General features: G+C 47.5%; 2 protein-coding genes across 2 annotated transcripts in view; both read left to right on the top strand.

Moving 5' to 3' along the window:
* Positions 1-5,585: 5,585 nt before the first annotated feature.
* On the top strand, positions 5,586-11,397 carry LOC127052870 (uncharacterized). Its single transcript, XM_050957004.1, has 3 exons — positions 5,586-5,947; positions 9,253-9,558; positions 11,208-11,397. Exons 1-3 carry the CDS (start codon positions 5,635-5,637, stop codon positions 11,243-11,245), a joined length of 657 nt encoding a protein of 218 aa, XP_050812961.1. The 5' UTR covers positions 5,586-5,634; the 3' UTR covers positions 11,246-11,397.
* A 4,623-nt stretch (positions 11,398-16,020) lies between these two features.
* The window catches only part of LOC127052755 (uncharacterized), an 88,391-nt gene continuing 85,017 nt past the window's right edge, over positions 16,021-19,394 (top strand). Inside the window, exon 1 of the mRNA XM_050956709.1 lies at positions 16,021-16,109. The gene's annotated coding sequence lies outside the window, so the exon portion shown is untranslated. The remainder of the gene's footprint in view (positions 16,110-19,394) is intronic.

The raw sequence follows: 19,394 nt of genomic DNA on the forward strand, positions 1-19,394 counted from the left end.
CTGGCTGCAAAATCAGTAATAATGTCATCATATGACAAAGACAAAGTGATGTCTTGTTTGATTGCAAGAATAGCAAGACCAGTCAACTGTTCTTGACTCATTGTAGAGTGGAGATAGTTTTTAATGAGCTTTAGTTTTGAGAAACTCCGTTCTCCTGATGCTCCTGTTACAGAAATTGTCAGTAGAATACGAGTGGCAATGTACAGGTTAGGATATATGTCAACAAGTTTGCTGGTATGAATAAACTGTACAATGTCCATCATCGATTTTGCATGTGGCAACAACTCAATTCTTCGTACAGTTCAAGTCCATTTAAATCAAAACAATCACCATGCTTCAGGAGGCTCTCTAGGTCAGGGGTCCCCAACGCAGTGCCCGCAGGTGCCATGGTGCCCGCAGTGGCCTCTCAGTGCACCTGCGTACTGGCCGGAGGACGAGCATCTGCTGAAATGCCACCAAAATTCGGCGGCATTTCAGTGCTGACACCCCTGGATGTCACCGCTCGATGCCGACAAGCAGTGTCATCCAGAGGCTTCGCCACCAAATTTTGGCAGCATTTGGGCAGATGCACATCCGCCACCACAGTCCTTCGTCTGGTGCCCGCCAGACGAAAAAGGTTGGGGACCACTGCTCTAGGTTCTTGCACTTTGTCATTAGTTGCTCTTATTTTCCTATTTCGTTGAATTTAGTCCCGCTCACCCTGCTGCCAGCTGAGTGAATGGAACCCCAGGCTGACAGAGGGTTGAGTGGCTCAGCTGGGATCTCAGCCACTGGCCTGCTCAGCCCGCTGCCAGCCTGGGGTTCCTTGGGGGTCCCTAGGCCAGCAGTGGGTGCTGAGTGGGGCTGGCAGCCAGGACCCCAGGTGGCAATGGGGCAGCAGCCGGAACCCCAGAGCAGCGGCAGGCTGTGCCGCTCAGCCTGCCGCTGCAAGCCATCAAAAATCAGCTCGCGTGCCACCTTTGGCAGGTGTGCCATAGGTTGCCGACCCCTGCTCTATACACTAGTAAGGAGATGAGCATATTACAGTTGTTTGGAGTGCTCTATTTAGCAGTAACAGGACTGTGGAAAAGTCAGTCAACATTTTTTTGACAGGTATCAGAGTAGCAGCCGTGTTAGTCTGGATCTGCAAAAAGAACAGGAGTACTCGTGGCACCTTAGAGACCAACACATTTATTTGAGCATAAGCTTTCATGGGCTACAACTCACTTCTTCGGATGCATAGACTGGAACATATGTTGAAGAGATATATATATACATACAGAAAGTATGAAAAGGTGGGAGTTGTCTTACCAACTTTGAGATGCCAATTAAGTAAGAGAAAAAAACTTTTGAAGTGATAATTAAGATAGCCCAGCACAGACAGTTTGATAAGAAATGTGAGAATACTTACAAGGGGAGATAGATTCAATGTTTGTAATGGCTCAGCCATTCCCAGTCCCTCTTTAAGCCTAAATTGATTGTATCTAGTTTGCATATCAATTCCAGCTCAGCAGTTTCTCATTGGAGTCTGTTTTTGAAGCTTCCCAGCAGCCAATCCCCTCCCTCAGACTGTGCTGCATTCGGCTCTCTCTAGGACCCAGCAGCCCTGCTCTTACATGCTCCACTGCTTCTCGTCCGTCCGGGCTCCCAGCACAGTGGTGCCCCCAGACCTAGTGGTGCCCTAGGCGGCTGCCTGTTCTGCCTATGGCTAAGGATGGCCCTGGATCCAGGGCCCTTCAAGGGCTATCAGTGATCTGACAACGAGGGATGCTTAAGGCTGCCCTCTTTGGGCCTCTTCCAATCATACCCCTCCCACATAATTGTTCCAAGGTTTCTGGCTGGACTCAGGCTGTGTGAAGAGCATGTGCTCACCACCAGGGACCTTCTCTCTCGGCCAGCCACTGCTTCCTCCTGTGGTATGGCCCAGCCTCCTCGGACAGCTCAGCCCTTGGACTTTCCCCCGCTGGGGTACCAAACACAGTAAAGGGGAATTAACAAAACCCAGAGTCCGTACAAGAGAGGAGAATGCTTCCCTTTCAGGCTGTCTGTGTTGCAGGCCGTCTCTTACCTCAGGGAGGGACCTTCGGGCAGTTATGAGGAGAGATTCTGTCTTGCCCTCAGCCCTTCTCTGCTGCAGCTGCAAGTCTGCTCTACTCCCAGATCTGCCCCTAGTGAGCTGCTCCTCTGCCTTTTCACTCTTCCTCTAGCTGATGTGTTTCCCACAGACATGGCAGGGCTGGGCAGGGCGGGCTGAGCCCACAGTAGTTCCAAAACCCCTAGTTGCCCAGTGTGGAGTTTGTAACCCCCATCACGGTATCATGGAAGGGCTGGTTCTGACTCCACCACTCATATTGACGTCTGCATTGTGGTGAAAATGGTCCATGATTTCCTGTTCTTTCTGTGCAGGTGGCTTGTTAAGGTGCAAGGCTGTGGGTCCCAGGCTTGTGAACGCAGTGTTTCTAAGCTCGCACTTGAGCATCCTTGCTGCATATAAATTTAGGATTAAATGGGCAGGACTGGCCTTAGGGAAAATGGGGCCCTGGATGAACTTGTATTTTGGTGCTCTCAATGCTTCCTTCAATGCCCCAGAGCTCCATAAGCCTGGACAGCCAGCTCAATCCCCTCCACCACCCATCACAACTTGTCCATGACTGATACGCTGCATGGATGGAAAAATCAGCACTGTGCCCTGATCCCCTAATGGCCCCAAAGACACCCTGCCCCAGAGCTTTATGGGGCCACAGTCCCTCCCACAGAGGCACTCACCATGGAGCCTGGGGGAGTCCAGATTCTGAGGTGTCAGCAGGATAAGGGCTCTAGTCTGTGTCCCAGGGTTCTTTTCATGGAATCATAGAATATGAGAGTTGGAAGAGACCTCAGGTCATCTACTCCAACCCCTTGCTCAAAGCAGGACCAACCCCAACTAAATCATTCCAGCCAGGGCTTTGTCAAGCTGGGCCTTAAAAACCTCTAAGGAAGGAGATTCCACCACCTCCCTAGGAAACCCATTCCAGTGCTTCACCCCCCACCCCCATCTATGTTCTCTTGATTGCAATCCTTGTGGCTCAGCTCGGGCTCGGAGTGGCAGGACTCCAGCTGGGAGTAGGCATTCCTGTGCAGCTTGGGGCTGGAGGAAGACACAGCACAAGGCGGTGTTCCTCATCTTCCTTCGCTGGCTAGCCCCTGCCACCCAGCCAGGTGCAGGAGGGTGCAGGGGGAGCTTGTCACCAGTGGCAGCGAGAAGTCCCAGACAGCAGCAAAGAAAACAACAAGCCTCACCCATGCCCCTCTCCCCTACCCCATACTAGGCATCCACTGAGCCCCCCATGGCCCTGCTTAAATCCTCCCTAGGACCCTGCGTGAGATCTGAACAAACACTGGGACAGGCATCTGGCACCATGGACCAGCAGTGACCTCATGGCAGGTCCAGCCTTGGCCATGTGTGAAATTTGCCCCGACACGCAGCCCCGTTTTCCTGGCTGGAGCTGCCCCACCAAATAGAGATGTCAGACTATGCCTGCGGATAACACATAATTGAATGGTATCTGGGTATAAAACTGCAGTTCCCACCTACAGAGACTGCACAGGCTGTAGACAAAGGTGCTCTATTCTATAGGTATTGTCCACATTCCTCATGTGGCCAAGGTTGCTGTCTGCCATAAATAACTTTATTCGATTAATAGGTTTTTCTGTTATTTGATGAGCCCTTCTGTTAAAATGGTCCTAGTTACACACACAGTAAATGGAAATGATTGTGTATGTTTACACAGCAGCTCCTCTCAGCGCTGTCACTCGAACATTGAGGAATCATGAGTCAGGCCCACGAATTATCTGATTGACTTTAAAATATTATTTCACCATAAAATAATACTTGGTTTTGTTTTGTTTTTTTAAATTTCCATTTTGGTTTCTGAGTCTCCAGGATACTTTCAGGTCAATTGTCAGGCTTGTATCTGTACTTATGAGGTCTAGGAACTTACTTTTCTGAAGTGAAAGCTGCAGTTCTTGCATATTGACATGACGCCAGGAACTGGGGCTTTAAGAAGGACACCAAATATCGTGATTTTCCTAATACAGTTGTGACAGTTGGCAACACCGCCTAACTTCAGAAAAATGTTGGCATTGGCTGTTTGCATGAGAAGATCTGTGCAAATGCACAGACATAATGGAGCTCTCCTATCTGGTATTTCCGTGCTCAGAAAGGGAGAATGTTCTTTGTCCCTGTTGGCTTCTCTCATTACTATCAGTGTTTTTCTCACAAACGTTTTGGAATACGAGGGAGGTAAACAAAAGGAGGGATTTAGATGACCAGCAAGTCACACTTCTGGGTGTCGTTAAATATTATATATTTGCTTCTCTATTTGCATTGCTGCCACAATCACTAAAGCTCTGACCAAGCTATGAGCAGATACCTGCTGTTCGTGGAATTAATTCCCATTTCTCAACTCCTCCTCTGGCAAACTCCCACTGACATCAGGGGAAGTTTTGCCTCAATGAGGACTGAGTAAAAATTGAGTCGAGCTGAGGATTGGCCCAAGCTTTTTCATTCTAGGTTAATTTCAGATCGCTTGTAATAAAGAGCAGGGCCTCCTTTCTGTTCTCTGTTGGTGATCACATCTGGCTCCCAAGTTGTCTGTCTGACCTGTTGGCATCTCTGAAGGACAGAGATAAGTCAATACGGATCTGAAATTAACAGTTTCTCAAACCAGGAAGTGCAGTAACTTCAGGGAAACTGCTTTGCAGTTTTTATTCTGCTATTCCTGGAAGTGATTTAGTGAGAATGGAATTTCAGCATCTGGAAAGATTGTTCCTCGCCCTGACACGTAACACCAAAAGTAGATCAACACTCTAGTAACTTGCTTTTAACCATTTGGAGACATTCTCATCTAGCCTAGCTGCACCAGGCATGCCTGAGATTGTAGTTCCTCTGCTGTCCTACCCATGTGTGCCTGATCACACCTGCCATGTGGCATAACTCTGATCAGATGAGTAGATGCTGTATGCAGTTGCAGGGGTAATGCCACTTCCCCCCACTCATCCCCCGTTTCCCTCCCCCAGTCTCTGCCAATGGTGTTATATTAGTGATTAAAATGCCAGGTTTTGGGAAGACAAAAATAATATAGAAAACAGGAAAAATGTTGTCAGGAAAGTCCTCAGACCAGACCCTTGGGCCCAGATTGACCAAGGTATGCTGGTCATGACTCTCATGGATTTCAATGGGTACTAGGTGCTTCAGTATCGGGGGGAGGGGGAGGGGCTTGGATTATTTCAGGGATGGTTTATTAAGAAGCAACACAACTCATTATTAGTGGTGACCCCTAGGAGCCCTAGTCACAGTCCAGGACCCCGTTGTGCTGGGTGCTGTTCAGTATTGGTTAGTCGTATTATGGTAGCATGAGGAGCCTCAGGCATGGCCCAGGACCCCAGTGTGTGAGGTGCTAGACGCTTTTTATTAGTTGTACCTGATATTAAGAGATGGTCAGTTAAGGCACTGGATGGGACTGGGGGAGATGGGGAGAGGGCAGGAAATGCCACAGAGCAGAGAGTCAGAGTGACTGTGGAGTGTATTGTGGGCCCCTCCCATTTCTTGTAATCACTTTCTCAGTTGCTCTTTGACAGCACAGAAGCTGTTTCCTGCTTCTGCTCTTTGCTCCCATGGCAGCTAGCACAGGAGTCATCTGTGAAGGCAGCATGCCCAAGACAGTGAGGGATCACCTGCTCTCTACCCTGGCTAACCTGGGAGAAGCTCAGCTGAAGAATTTCAAATCTAAACTCAATGAAATCCCACTGCAGAACAGTTATGATAACATCCCGAAGGGCGTGCTGGAGAAAGCACATCCCATCGAGCTCACTGACAAGATGATCCAGAGTTACCAGGAGACCTATGCAGTGGTGGTGGCTGTGGACGTGCTGAGAGCCATCAACGAGAGCCAGTTGGCATCAAGGCTTGCTACAAACATGAAAATCGGTAGGGAAAGAAGCAGGGAGGGGAGATGAGCCCAGGGCCAGCACTTCCATTTAGGCAGCCTAGGCAATCGCCTAGGGCGCCAGGATTATTGGTGGGCAGCATTTTGCCGGAGGGGGCGGCAGGCAGCTCCGGTGGAGCTGCCGCAGTCTTGCCTGTGGACGGTCGGCTGCTCGCGCTGCTCCACTGCAGCAGCTCCACTGGAGCCGTGGGACAAGCGCGCGGGGCGGCGAAATTGCCGTGCACCTAGGGCGCTAAAACCCCTAGCGCCGGTCCTGGATGAGCCCCCTGCATCTCCTTCCCTGCAACCTCCGTGGCTGCTCTTCCTGACCTGCAGGAACCTAGCGAATCTGTTCCCTGCTCCTGCCCAGAGCAGCTATGGGAAGTTCAGTAGCAGGGGGACTCCTTAAATAGCCCAGGATCAGGGGCAGTGAGTTGTATGGGCCCGTGGTGCCTGTGCTCCACCAAAATGAGAGCATGGGGACCTGGCTCCACCAAAGTTCAGGGTTGGGTCGCTTCCTGCCTGCCCTCTTTGCTTCCGGAAGGTGCTGGAAGCTGCTGGAAGCCGCCAGCACATTCCGGGGGCGGGAGGGCGGTGGTCAGGGCTGGCTTTAGAAAGTGCAGGCCTAATTCGAATATTTTCGGCAGGGCCCCGGCAGGGATGACTTAAAAAAAAGCCTTTCATTTCTTAGCAACCGGTTCCCTATAAAAAGTTCTGATTTAAGGAATGTGCCACAGTATGTATTTTTTGTACGTCCGTATTTTTCTCCTGGATGGTGATTTAAGAACCAAAAAGCCTGACATGTCTGGGAAAATACAGATTTATGTTAACCTTGCCTAAAGTTCTTTTTTAAAAAGATGGACCTGAACTAGAAATGAGCTCTGTTCCACATGTGTGGGTTCCTGCCAGTCCCTGGGAGTGTGCTAGGGTGATCAGATGTCCTGATTTTGGGGTCTTTTTCTTATATAGGGTCTTATTATCATATAGGGTCTTATTATCCCCCACCCCCTGTCCTGATTTTTCACACTTGCTATCTGGTCACCATAGAATGTGCACATGTGTGGGTCCCAATTGCTCCCTGCCCCCCTCATTGAAGCAGATGTGCAAGGTTACTGCCCTGGGAACTGCAGGGCACCAGTGGACATGGGGCTGATTGGAGGCAGGACAGGGGCTGAATGGAGGTAGGGTCTGGCTGCAGGGAGGGCAAGGGGTGTGGGGTGGTCTGGCTGGTTTTAGGCAGGGCCACAGGGGGGTGCGGCATGGGTTGGTTGGAGACAGGGCAGGGGGTGCGGGGCTCGCTGCGCAGCAGGGGGTGAGGCAGGGGGTGGATGGAGATGGGCTGGCTGCGGGCAGGGGGTGCAGGGCTGGCTGCAGACAGAGGCTTGTGCGGGGCTGGCTGCGGGCAGGGCAGGGGGTGTGGGGCTGGCTGCAGACAGGGGCTGGTGTGAGGCTGGAGGCAGGGCAGGGGGTGCGGGGCTGGCTGGAGACAGGGGCTGGTGTGGGGCTGGAGGCAGGGCAGGGGGTGTGGGGCTGGCTGGAGACAGGGACTGGCTGCGGGCAGGGCAGGGGGTGCAGCCGGGGCTGGCTGCAGGCAGGGGGTGCAGGTACAGGGGGCTATTTAAAGGACCAGGGCGGCAGAGGCAGCTGGAGCCCCATCCCTTTAAATAGCCCCCGGAGCCCCCTGCTACCCCAGGACACTGGGGGCTCTGGGTGCAGGTACAGGGGGTACAGCCCACCCTGTATGGTGAGTACCCCCTCCTCCTCCCTCCCCCACCAGGATAGCAGCAGCAGCCCAGGGCTCAGGGGCTATTTAAAGGGCCGAGGGCTCCCCTTCTTCTACCGCCCCAACCCTTTAAATAGCCACTGGAGCCCTGGAGAAGCGGTGGGGCTCCAGCGGCTATTTAAAGGGCTGGGGCAGTAGAAGCAATGGGAGTCCTGGACTTTTTAAATAGCCCCCAGAGCCCCACAGCCCTACTCCAAGGCTCCAGCAGTGGGGCTGTGGTGGCAATTTAAAGGGCCTGGGGCTCCAGCCTCTGCTGGGAGCCCCAGACCCTTTAAATTGCCTCCTGGGGAAGCTGGGCCACCCCGGTGCAGCACACTGGCTCTTGCTGGTACACTGTACTGGGGCTTGGACGTGGGGCCCTCTTAGTGGCGGGGCCTGATTCAAGGGAATTGGTTGAATTGGCCTAAAGCTGGCCCTGGGGGTGGTGTGGTGTGGTGTGTCCGCGCGCTGCCCCTACCCTGAGCACCGACTCTGCAAACTGCACCCAATGGGAGCTGCAGGGATGGTGACTGCGGGCAGTGGCATGCAGAGACCCCTCCAGCCATCCACCTAGGAGCTGCTGTCAGAGGGGGGTGCGGGTTGCTTTTGGGAGCCGCCTGAGGTAAGCGCTGCACTGCTCACCCTCTCCTGCACCCCAACCCCTTGCCCTAGCCCAGACCCTGCCCCCAAACTTCCAGAGCCCATCCCCCACCCCTACTCCCGCCCCCCAACCCCCTACCCTAACCCGTACCACGCACCTGCTTCTGCACCCCAACCTCCTGCCCCAGCCCAGACCCTGCACCAAACTCCATCCAGGATCCTGACCCCTCCCCACTCCCACACTCAAACTCCCTCCCAGAGCCTTAGGCCTGTTCTGGGCACCACCAAAAATTGTACAAACCTGCGGCCCTTGCCCAGGATTCATACCTTCAATCACTTTTGTGTGTTCACCTACTGTGCTCGTCAGCTGCAGCACTTTCATTGTCACCCCTCTCCCCTTCCTCACCGATTCCTCCTCACACTCATCAGTCTGGGGTCTGTTTGCTGACTGGGGGCTGGACTGGAACAGGCATGGTCCAGGGGATATTGTCAACAGGGAGGAAGTAGGGGCCTGCCACTGCCTGCCATGGTCTGTTAGTTACTCAGAGGCATCTGCCCTGGGCAACCAGAAAGGTGCATGAATGAGAATGAACAGTGGTCCCCATCCTCTTTACGCAGAGCCAGGGTGTGTCAGGTCACACCACAATGAGAGGGGGAGCATCCGGCATGCTAGATCATGTTTAGGAATAGCAGACTAAAAACTGGAAAACATTTCTGGATACTTTTTATTAATTGTGCCTAGTGTTAAGGGATGGTTTTGTGGCTAAGGTACTGGATGGGACTGGGGGAGACAGGAGAGAGAGCAGAAAATGCCACAGAGCAGAGAGTCAGAGTGACTGTGGAGTGTATTGTGGGCCCCTCCCATTTCCTGTAATAATCACTTTCTCAGTTGCTCTTTGACAGCACAGAAGCTGTTTCCTTACTTGCTCTCTGCTCCCCTGGCAGCTGGCGCAGGAGTCGTCTGTGAAGGCAGCATGCCCAAGACAGTGAGGGATCACCTGCTCTCTACCCTGGCTAACCTGGGAGAAGCTCAGCTGAAGAATTTCAAATCTAAACTCAATGAAATCCCACTGCAGGATGGATATGATAACATCCCGAAGGGCGTGCTGGAGAAAGCAGATCCCATTGAGCTCACTGACAAGATGATCCGGAGTTACAAGGAGACCTATGCAGTGGTGGTGGCTGTGGACGTGCTGAGAGCCATCAACGAGATCCAGCTGGCATCAAGGCTTGCTACAAACATGAAAATCGGTAGGGAAAGAACCAGGGAGGGGAGATGAGCCCCCTTCTCCTTCCCTCCCTGGCTGCTCTTACTGACCTGCAGGAACCTAGCGAATCTGTCCCGCGCTCCTGTCCAGAGCAGCTATGGGAAGTTCAGTAGCAGGGGGACTCCTTAAATAGCCCAGGATTTATACCTTCAATCACTTTTGTGTGTTCACCTACTGTGTTCTTCAACTGCAGCACTTTCATTGTCACCCCTCCCCCCTTCCTCACTGGTTCCTCTTCACACTCATAAGTCTGGGGTCTGTTTGCTGACTGGGGTCTGGACTGGAACAGGCATGGGCCGGGGGACAACAGGGAGGGAGTAGGGGCCTGCCACTGCCTGCCATGGTCTGTTAGTTACTCAGAGGCATCTTCCCTGGGCACCCACAGGGGTGGACACAGCACCCAGAAAGGTGCATGAATGAGAGTGGATAACGGTCTCCATCCCCTTTGCATAGACTCTGGGTGTGACTCACCACAGCACGACGAGCAAGGAGCATCCGGCATTTTGGACAGACTGGGTCTTTTTTTTCTGGAAAATTTCCCACGGCAGCTAACAGTGCAGCAACTGATTCAGTGTTTTCCACAGTGGGGACAATTTCAGAGGAAACGCCAGTATCAGCAGGGTCCCTGAGGCACAATCTGTCCCCAAACTCTACATGGGGCAATGTGGCTCTGCAGATGCTCTATTCAGCCCAAGGGCTCTGTCCCATTCTGGGGTGCAATTCAGCCCAATGGGGGCTGTGTCACCTCCTGCCCTGCAACCTTGGGTGCCTCTCAGTGCTTTGCTGCTGTAACTCCCAGCCTGGGCTGCTCGCAAAGAGCCTGCAAGTCACACCCTGAGTGGCTGTATGTAGCTACTGCCCACCAGCAACACTCCAGTCACACTCTCTGGCTTCCGCCAGCCTTGGTTACCACTTGCAGAGTGACCCCCAACACATGCCCAGTCCTGGATTCTCCCAAAGGACGTGTGTTTTGCACTGTCCAGGTATTAGAGGTCCATTGATCTTGTAAGGGATCAATATCCAAGAGTTTGGCACTTGAATTGGCGTTACCAAGCAATTCATTTTACACACAACCATGAATTAGTTTTGAGTAAAGAATGAAATACATTTATTTAAGTACAAAGAGACAGATATTAAGTGAGAAATGGTTACAAGAGAAATAAAGATAAAACACTTTCCAGTAGCTGAAACTTAATATGCCAGTCTTGGTTCAAGGTACAGTTCCTATCACAAGTTCACAGCAAGATTGCTGACCAAATTTTCAGGTCAGGATTCCCCTCCCCCAGGTCAAAGGGCGTGTGTTTGTGTGTGTGAGAGAGAGAGAGAGAGAGTGAGTCTTTGCTCCTCACTTTTATAGTCCTGTCCTGCTTTGAAATGCATGTCCTGAGGGTTACTCCTAGATACGGTCTGTAAAAGCAACACCCTTTAGCAAAAAGGGATTTGATTACAACCTTATTTCTGCTCTATACTCTGAACTCTATATATTTGGCTCTGTTTTCTTACAGCAAATGTGGAGAAGCTGCCATTTCTTGTGTATGAGCTATAATATGCAGATCAGCAAGCTAGTTCACGAAATTCTTTCATCCTACTATTCTGAACATAGTTCTTCTAACTTCTTTTTCTCTGTCTCAGGTTCTGAGAGCTCCTCAAGCGATGATGACCTCAAATAATTTCTTTGCATAAGATGGGCTTCGTTACCTGCAATACTCTGTGACTCAACAGCTACTTTCAACTTGGTTCCTATTGTCAGTTACTGAGTTAAATTCCTCTCCAGGAATTTATTTATGATTTACTCATACTATAAGAACAACATTTCATTCCCCTCCCCCCCCGCATTCAAGTGATTTGTAACCCAACCACAGCCAAAGTCTATCACCTGGGCAACACAGCTCTGTTTGCTGGATACTTAGGTAGATTAGGTGTGAATGTAAATATAATCTGGCCCTGAAGCCTTTCCCCCTAGCCCCAGCTCATCACTAGCTGTCAGGGAGAGCTCATTTAGACTTTGCTTACAAATCATCATTTGAAATTATGATGTTGGCCAACATCACCAAAATGAATGCACTGACATTGTCATAAAAAAACAGCTGTATAAGGAAGCTAGTCTATGTTCATACTTTTCAAATCTATTATACTTTTTCAGATACACATAGTTTATCATACACTGCATATGTTTTTAAAGTGTATTAATGTTTCAGTTTCAATTCAAATTTCCAAACAATCACTAAATTGGCATGTAAATAGTTCACAAAACTGAGGGCGGGGGGGGGGGAATTCAAGGGAGATATACACCCCCATAGAGGTGTGTAGGGAAATCCCTGTTGGAACATCAGTTCTGAGCCCAAGAAACAAGCACCAACTGGTGGGATCGCATTATAATGCAGGCTTGGGATGATGAGCACTGGCTGCAGAATGTTTGGATGCACAAGCCCACATGCCTGGATGTGTGTGCCAAACCCGCCCCAGCCATACATAGCAGGGACACCAGCATGAGTGCTGCACTGACCAGGAAGAAGCAAGTGTTATTGCACTGTGGAAAGTTGCAATGCCAGATTGCTACCAATCAGCCAGAGGTCTGGTCTACACCACAGTGTTAGGTTGATGTAAGGCAACTTATGTCAACCTAACTCTGTAAGCATCTGCGCTAAAATGTTCCTCCCACCGATGTAACTCACCCACTACACCGACCTAACTCCACCTCTGTGAGAGGCATAGCGCTTAAATCTGTTGTTAGGTCGATGCAGTGTCAGTGTAGACATTGCATTGCTTACATCTACTGTAGTAGATGTAGTATAAATTGCTGCCTTTCAGAAACCATCCCCCAATGCCCCACATTGGCAGTTAAATTGGTACAAGCGCTCCTGGTGAGGACGTGCACCGCTGACACCAGAAGCGAAGTGTGGACATGTAAAGCCAATTCAATGACTGCAGTGGCTGAATGCTGACATAACTTAGTTTGACATAAGTTTGTAGTGCAGACTTGCCCAGAATATCTCAACTAAATACAAGCTGGAATAGATTGTTTATCATAAGTAGTTCAACTGGAATGATCTCCTATCATAGGAGTTAAGGGGCCTGTTAACGTCTCTCAAGTCATGAGACAACAAAACAGTGTTAGTGGGTTTCAGACTATTGTCTCTTTACAACTTTCCTAAGTTACAGTAAAACTGTATAAGAGTTGATGATTGTGATAGCCCCAAAGCTGTGAGGACACTTTCTGACAGGCTGCAAGAAAAATGTAGTCAGGTCACTCATAATTCTGTGATGTTGTGTCTCTGCACGTGAGCAGAATGCAGGACTATCAATACCCCAGAAACATCCATGCGTGCTATGTCTTTTTTCCTTACAGTTTTTGTTATGGGCATGTTGCCCCCTGTTTATTCACCTGATAGCTGAGCAAATCAGGTCTCCAGGGACCTGCGGGTCCCTGACTCCAACTACACCAGGCTTTTCTGTAGGACTGTATGGAGGAAAGTCTGAGGGTGGAGTGACTATTGGGGGAATAGAGTGTACAGTTGTTCTAGATAATGGCTACCAGGTCACTGTCATCTTCAAACCCTTTTAACAGCAACATCTGCCCCTGCAAACCCTAGCTGGATTGTTCATATGTGGGTTAGGAGAGGACCAGTACCCATACCTGAGACGTGTGGGTCACATTTTGAGGTTGTGATAAATGAGGGGGGGTAGCACCCTTGTGTAACTCTCTAAGGTGCCATAAGGACTCTTCATTGTTTGTGCTAACAATGTAGCATCCTGACATTGATACTTCAGCCCAAGTGACCTGTGGGTTGGATTCATTGTAGTGGGACATGGGACATGTGGAGGCTAATTTAAACTCTATTTCCTTACGGTTCTCCTTCCATATACTTCTATGCTGGTGCGACTTCCGACCATTACAGTTCATCAACTCATCAGGGAGGCATAGGCAGCAATGCACTTGTCCTGTTGCCTTGACTGAGAAAGGTTCTGATCAAAACGAGCATAGATTTCAGCCAGCTCCTGGGGTAATATCTCATTGGAGATGAAAGGGCTTGTCCACCAGCACAAACATCCCTCCTACCACCATTGCTTGAAGATGTACCACTATCTCCTGCTCCACACCATTGCTCAAGATTGAGAGCCGTAACTGAGCTGTTGGTAAAGTGCTCACATGACGTAGGATGATTATAACTGTTGCTACTGAGGATCGCAAACTCAGATAATTCTTAGTGGGAAAGCAAAGAGTTCTATTGAAAAACTGATGTGGTGTTTTTGGTGAGGTGAGTAACTTTTTAGAGGTTCAGGCTTCTCCCATAAACAAACAAATGAAGCAGCCTAGCAAAATAAACAAACCTACCCTGCTATTTACATTAGGACGATAACTGATGTTGAGTACTGCAGGTGACATGAGGTTGTATAAACAAGTATCACACAGATCTATCAGTCCCAGAGCTTTTGGCTCAGCTCTGCACATGGCCAGCCCAGTCATACACCCTAGTTTCATCTGACTTCTCTCACTCAGCACAAAACCAAATGCACACAAGATCACAGTTCGAAAGATGAGAGTTTCAGTTTATGAACCTGCCAGATAATAGCTGCTTATGGAAATACATCAGGGGAGTATACCAGAGAGATTAAATTAATCAAGCCTTTGGACAATTTACAACGAGAATACAGAAAGTTTATAAATTGAGATTCTGCAGAGAAGTACAGGGAATTAAGAGCCAGGATTTACACTGACTTGCTGTGTAACCTTGGGCAAGTCACATCACCTTGTGCGCCTCCAGTTTCTCTTTTCAACTTTTAACTCCTTCTGGTCCAGAGGTAGCAAAGTGTGACCAAGGGGGTACCTCTGTCACAATTTTCTGTGAATGTGACAGAACATCAACTCCAGAACACAGCATGAGAAAGTTCAGAGGTAGCGAAGTTTTATGAATGATTGATGCCCTTTCACAATTTGTTACTATTGTGAAATCTCCATTGTAAAAGTGGACACAACTATAGAGAGGTATTTTTCAGAATATAAAACCTTTATTATTGTAACAAGATATATAAACAAGAACATTTTAATTTTCATTTCAACAATTTTTAAAAACCAAGCATCTGAACGTATTCATAGTTAACACATTTTTTCTTTACTGAAATGTACAGTAATGTTACTGTTCTCTACTTCTCATTTATATTTCAGCTGTGTTATAGGAAGAAAGCCAAAATACTTCTCTTAACAAAATCATTGTACAATGTACAGTTTAGTTAAATATCTGAACTATGCACACTTGTTGCTCCTGTAGTCTTTCTTCTCATCAGTTAGGTTTTCTTCATCGGTTCCCTCTGGAAGGCAGGGAACATGTGACCACCTCTTACAAGAGTGACACTGGACCTTTGCTACGTAATAGGTGAGAAGATGAAATCACAAAACTAACAACAGTACAAATAATTTTAATTAAATGGTAAAACTTACAAAATAATATTCCTTGAACATATAATCATTCCTCAGGATACGAAATACTTGCTCCTGTGGAATTATTACAAGAATCCTGATCCTTAGGTTATTATGTTGGGTCAATAGGCAACTGGCTATATCTTTGGCCATGAGTTTTGTTCTTGTACTGCAAATAATCATATTCTCCTTACTTATCTGCTCCAACATATGGTGTATGTTTCTCATACCATTTTGTGTTTCTTACCACCATGCCATTTTTATTTTATTTTTTGCAAATCACATCATTGCAGTATAAGCAGTAGTCCTCCATGCTGTCTGAAAAAAGAACAATCACATTTAGTCAAATGATGATTGTGACCAAAACTGTAAATAGACATCTTGATTTATTCATTAGTGTCAATTACTCAAAAAATTAATTGGTTTGCAAATACTTTTTCTTTTGGGGGGTCTTATTTTAAATTATATTTGGAGCCCCAGTCTATGTTTCTCCAAATTTTGGTTTACAGCTGGTGGATATAACAATATCCAAATAGATTTAACTGCTTTATCAATAGCAACCATTCACTCTGGCCACATTTTTAACAGTACTTAAAGATATTATTCATACAGATTCATGATTAAAGAACCAAATCTGTGACATCTTAATACACCTACAATGGGATAACTTTGTGATATGACTTTATTCCACCCTTTCTGTTATCCTCCCATATACTATGGGCTCACTAAGTATATGTAATAAAGTTATTACCTGACTCTTTCATTAAAATAATTGCTATGTTTCTTCTAAACATACTTAGATCCTCCTGTGTGATTTCTATAGTACTGATGTCTTTATGCTATAAATATGTTTCTGCAAACTAATAACACTTCTGTAGCAAGGAGGCATGGCCCCACTCAGAAGTGGATGAGGAGGGAACGTCGTAAGCCACCAGGTGGGCGGGACCAAGAGGGTTGTGGTCCACATGCTGGAAGCAGAGGGGCAGAACGGGAAGGGAATATAAAAAAACAGCCCAGCAGCTCAGTTGGGAGGGAGCAACCGGATGAGACAGACATTTCTTCCCTGCTGCTGGACTGGAGCACCAAGGAGAATCACTGTTGCCCCAAGGACGAAGGTGAGATTCCAGGGAGCCCTGATGCTCTTAACGTGGAGGAACTGCTACCGCTACCCTTGGAGTGTATCCCAGGGAATCTGAGGATGACCCCTGGCCACAAGACATCCGAGGGGGAGAGTAGGAAGCAGCCCAGAAGAACCAGGCAATGGTCTGGTGGAGAGCGAGCCTGAAACAAGGTCAGTGTGTTGTGGGTGGGTCTCCACTGACCTACTGGTGGACCACTCTGCCACTGTCAGGGCCTGGGTTGAGACACAGTGGAGTTGGGCAGCCTGCGTCCCCCCGGCCACCTCACCCCAGGGGTGGCAGCACTCTGCCTTCTTCGGCTCACCCCTACCTGAGCCCCATAGACTGGGCTGGGGCTACAGCTCTGCCTGCAGGCCAGAGCCTTAACTGCTTGTTGCCTCTGCCTAGTGAATAGACTGCTGCAGCTCTGCCTGATTGCTGGTTGCTGCCCCTCCCTGCTTAACATCTGGGCTGACAGCCTGCTACCACTTTCCCTGGCTACAGGCCAGAGCCCAGATTGTGTACTTCCTGCCCTGCTTGACGGACAGGCCCCTTGAGAACAGTTCATTTCCCCTCCTTTTTCCCTGCTCAGAAAAGGCTTTAGCAGACCCAAATTGCGAGGAGGCATGCCACCCCCCCACCACCTGGCTCTGATATAGAGAGACGGCCTGCCAGTCTACAACTTATCATTAGAAAAAACATGCCTCATTAACAATCAATATTGAACATTTGGCATTGAATACCTTTAGGACAGTGGTTCCCAAACTCGGGTTTGTGAACCCCTAGGGGGTTGCAAAGTGTTACAGGGGGTTCTCGGGGGGGAAAATCCCTTAATGGCAGACAGAGCTGTCCCTAGGGACCCTGGGCAGCACAGGGCCAGCATCCCGGAGCCCCTGGACTTCCAAGAGCTGAGCAGATCAAAGCCAGCATATCTATCACACTGAGGAGCTTTAAACTTCACGACTCCTTATAAGAAATGGAAAGGGAGGTGGATATTTTTTGCTGTTTTTAAAATGAAATAGGCAGCTAGTCTTGTTTTTAAAATTATTATGAAGAACAAGTTGAAGCTTTGTTGTAACGTGAGTTGTTTGCGTGGACTGCTCAAGCCCTGAATGCTTGTGTAGGAGGAACTCTGTGAGTTGGCTTCTTAGATACCTTTATGCTGTTTCACATCTGATACTCCATAATGAAACATAGGAGCCTTGTCTTAGAACAGGCTTATTCAAAGTGATACAAGCTATGAAAGTGAGATCTTGGAAGAGTGGTGCCGTTTTCCTAATGTAATAAAAATACTGTAATGATAATAAATAGTGTGTAATAAGCATGTCATAAAAACAAATGTTCTATTTCCAAGATCGCTGCTTTTATAATTTATACTCAGGTAAAGGAGAAATTCCCTGGAAATATTTGTTTTTAGGAGGAGGTTCACGAGACTTGACATTTTAGTGAAAGGGTCTCACAAGTTGTTAACGCTTGGGAACCGCTGCTTTAGGATTAGTGGTCCACAGTTGTGCCCACTACTTTGTCTCTTGTGTTCCACTATTTTGGTTTTCCAATTCGCTGTGAGTTTTCCAGTTCCTTGGTTGATGAAAGACCTGAAATTTAAAGGGAGGCCAGTAGCCGAATGTATAAGAGGATTTTGCTTTTTCTTTCAATTTCTGTAGGTGTTTTGTTACTCTTTCTTTTTCTACTTCCAATGACAATGTTCATATATATATCTCCACTTGGTTTCTTATTATGTGTATCTGAGTCTTATGCTTATATATATCACTTGATCTGCTGTGGCCAGTATTGCTACTAACACCTTATGACTCATGCAAAATGCTAATATTTTCTGCCCACGTTCAATGAAATAGTTAGCCAGGATCAAATTGCACAAGCTGGGGGAGGGATAGCTCAGTGGTTTGAGTAGTGGCCTGCTAAACCCAGGGTTGTGAGTTCAATCCTTGAGGGGGCCATTTAGGGAACTGGGGTAAAAATCTGTCTGGGGATTGGTCCTGCTCTGAGCAGGGGGTTGGACTAAATGACCTCCTGAGGTCCCTTCCAACCCTAATCTTCTATGATTCTAAATTCACTCAATGTCCATTGTTAAGCACCATCAGCACAAGTGTATGTTTCCATTTCTCTTTGTCTCTATCTGGAAGATACCCTCGTTGTTACAGTTTTTTAAAAACAATTTTCACAACACTATGTGTGAACTCTGAAAATAAGTGTCTAAAAAATCACCTCCAGTTCCTTAGGAATTTGCTTTCATACGTCATCTCATTACCCAATTTTTTGGTTTCCATTAATGTTATCTGGAAGTGTACATGCATAAATATAGGTTGTTGGTAATATGATAATTTCAACAATTTTATAATGATTTTTCTAAACATTGCATGCAGATAACATTTGTAATGTTTCACTACCCCTAGAGAAAATCATGTTGTCAATTCCTTGAATACAACAGTGCAGCCTGTATTCTTTACATTTACAGCGCCAACAGAATAAAAAAGTCTTTGCACTTGCATTTTATTTTCTAAACTGCAGTCCTCAGAATTTCAAGGCTTCTATTACAATTCCATTTTCATGTATTAAAGTTATTAAAACCCTGCAATACAGGAAATTGTATCACTGGTGCACAGCTGTATTTGAATCTTATGTATAAATTAAGCGCAGACAATCCCAAAGTATACCAATGGAAAACATCTTAGCACAATAACCCAATGTTTTGGTGCATTGAAAGGAAGCAATAATATATTACTTTGTAGAATTCCACTCTGTGATCATTGAAAAAAGAACTGTATATGTAGTTAGACTTGCCTGTGAAGTAAAGCAATGTGGATTATATTGTTTTCCTAGTTTCGGGACATGCTTACTTTTACACATTCCCCAACATAGCATTGTTTTTGCTGTTTAAGACTGCACTTAACTGCCTTCCTGAAAATGGGATTTGCCCATGTTGGACATGAAAGCCTGTCAACATTTACCTTCTCCAGTTTCATTTGTCTTGGTCTTCTTGACAGAGGAATCAATCCAGTCACCTTCCATGTTTACAGCTATTTCAATTACCTCATCACCTAGCCATCTTCCTAGCATCAGGTCACGAAATGCAGTGTCATACAGACCCATTTTTCTTACTTTGGTGTCCACGCTCCATGTAACCTTGTGGGTTTGTACAAATTTTGCTAGAAAAAAAATGTAACGCATATTATATGCATGGTAACACAATTACTTATTCCTCTGTTTGACCATCATGAATGCTGCCATTCTAACATGGAAACTTTTAACATGCTTCACAAA

This window comes from Gopherus flavomarginatus, chromosome 5, assembly GCF_025201925.1.
Source record: "Gopherus flavomarginatus isolate rGopFla2 chromosome 5, rGopFla2.mat.asm, whole genome shotgun sequence".
NCBI lineage: Eukaryota > Metazoa > Chordata > Testudines > Testudinidae > Gopherus > Gopherus flavomarginatus.

What these genes read in the sequence shown, in the direction of transcription:
- LOC127052870 (XM_050957004.1), top strand. Translation starts at nt 5,635, where the DNA reads ATGGCAGCTAGCACAGGAGTCATCTGTGAAGGCAGCATGCCCAAGACA. An exon ending in TGCTACAAACATGAAAATCG is followed by an intron (nt 5,948 to 9,252) that starts GTAGGGAAAGAA and finishes CTCCCCTGGCAG; the next exon opens with CTGGCGCAGGAGTCGTCTGT. An exon ending in TGCTACAAACATGAAAATCG is followed by an intron (nt 9,559 to 11,207) that starts GTAGGGAAAGAA and finishes TCTCTGTCTCAG; the next exon opens with GTTCTGAGAGCTCCTCAAGC.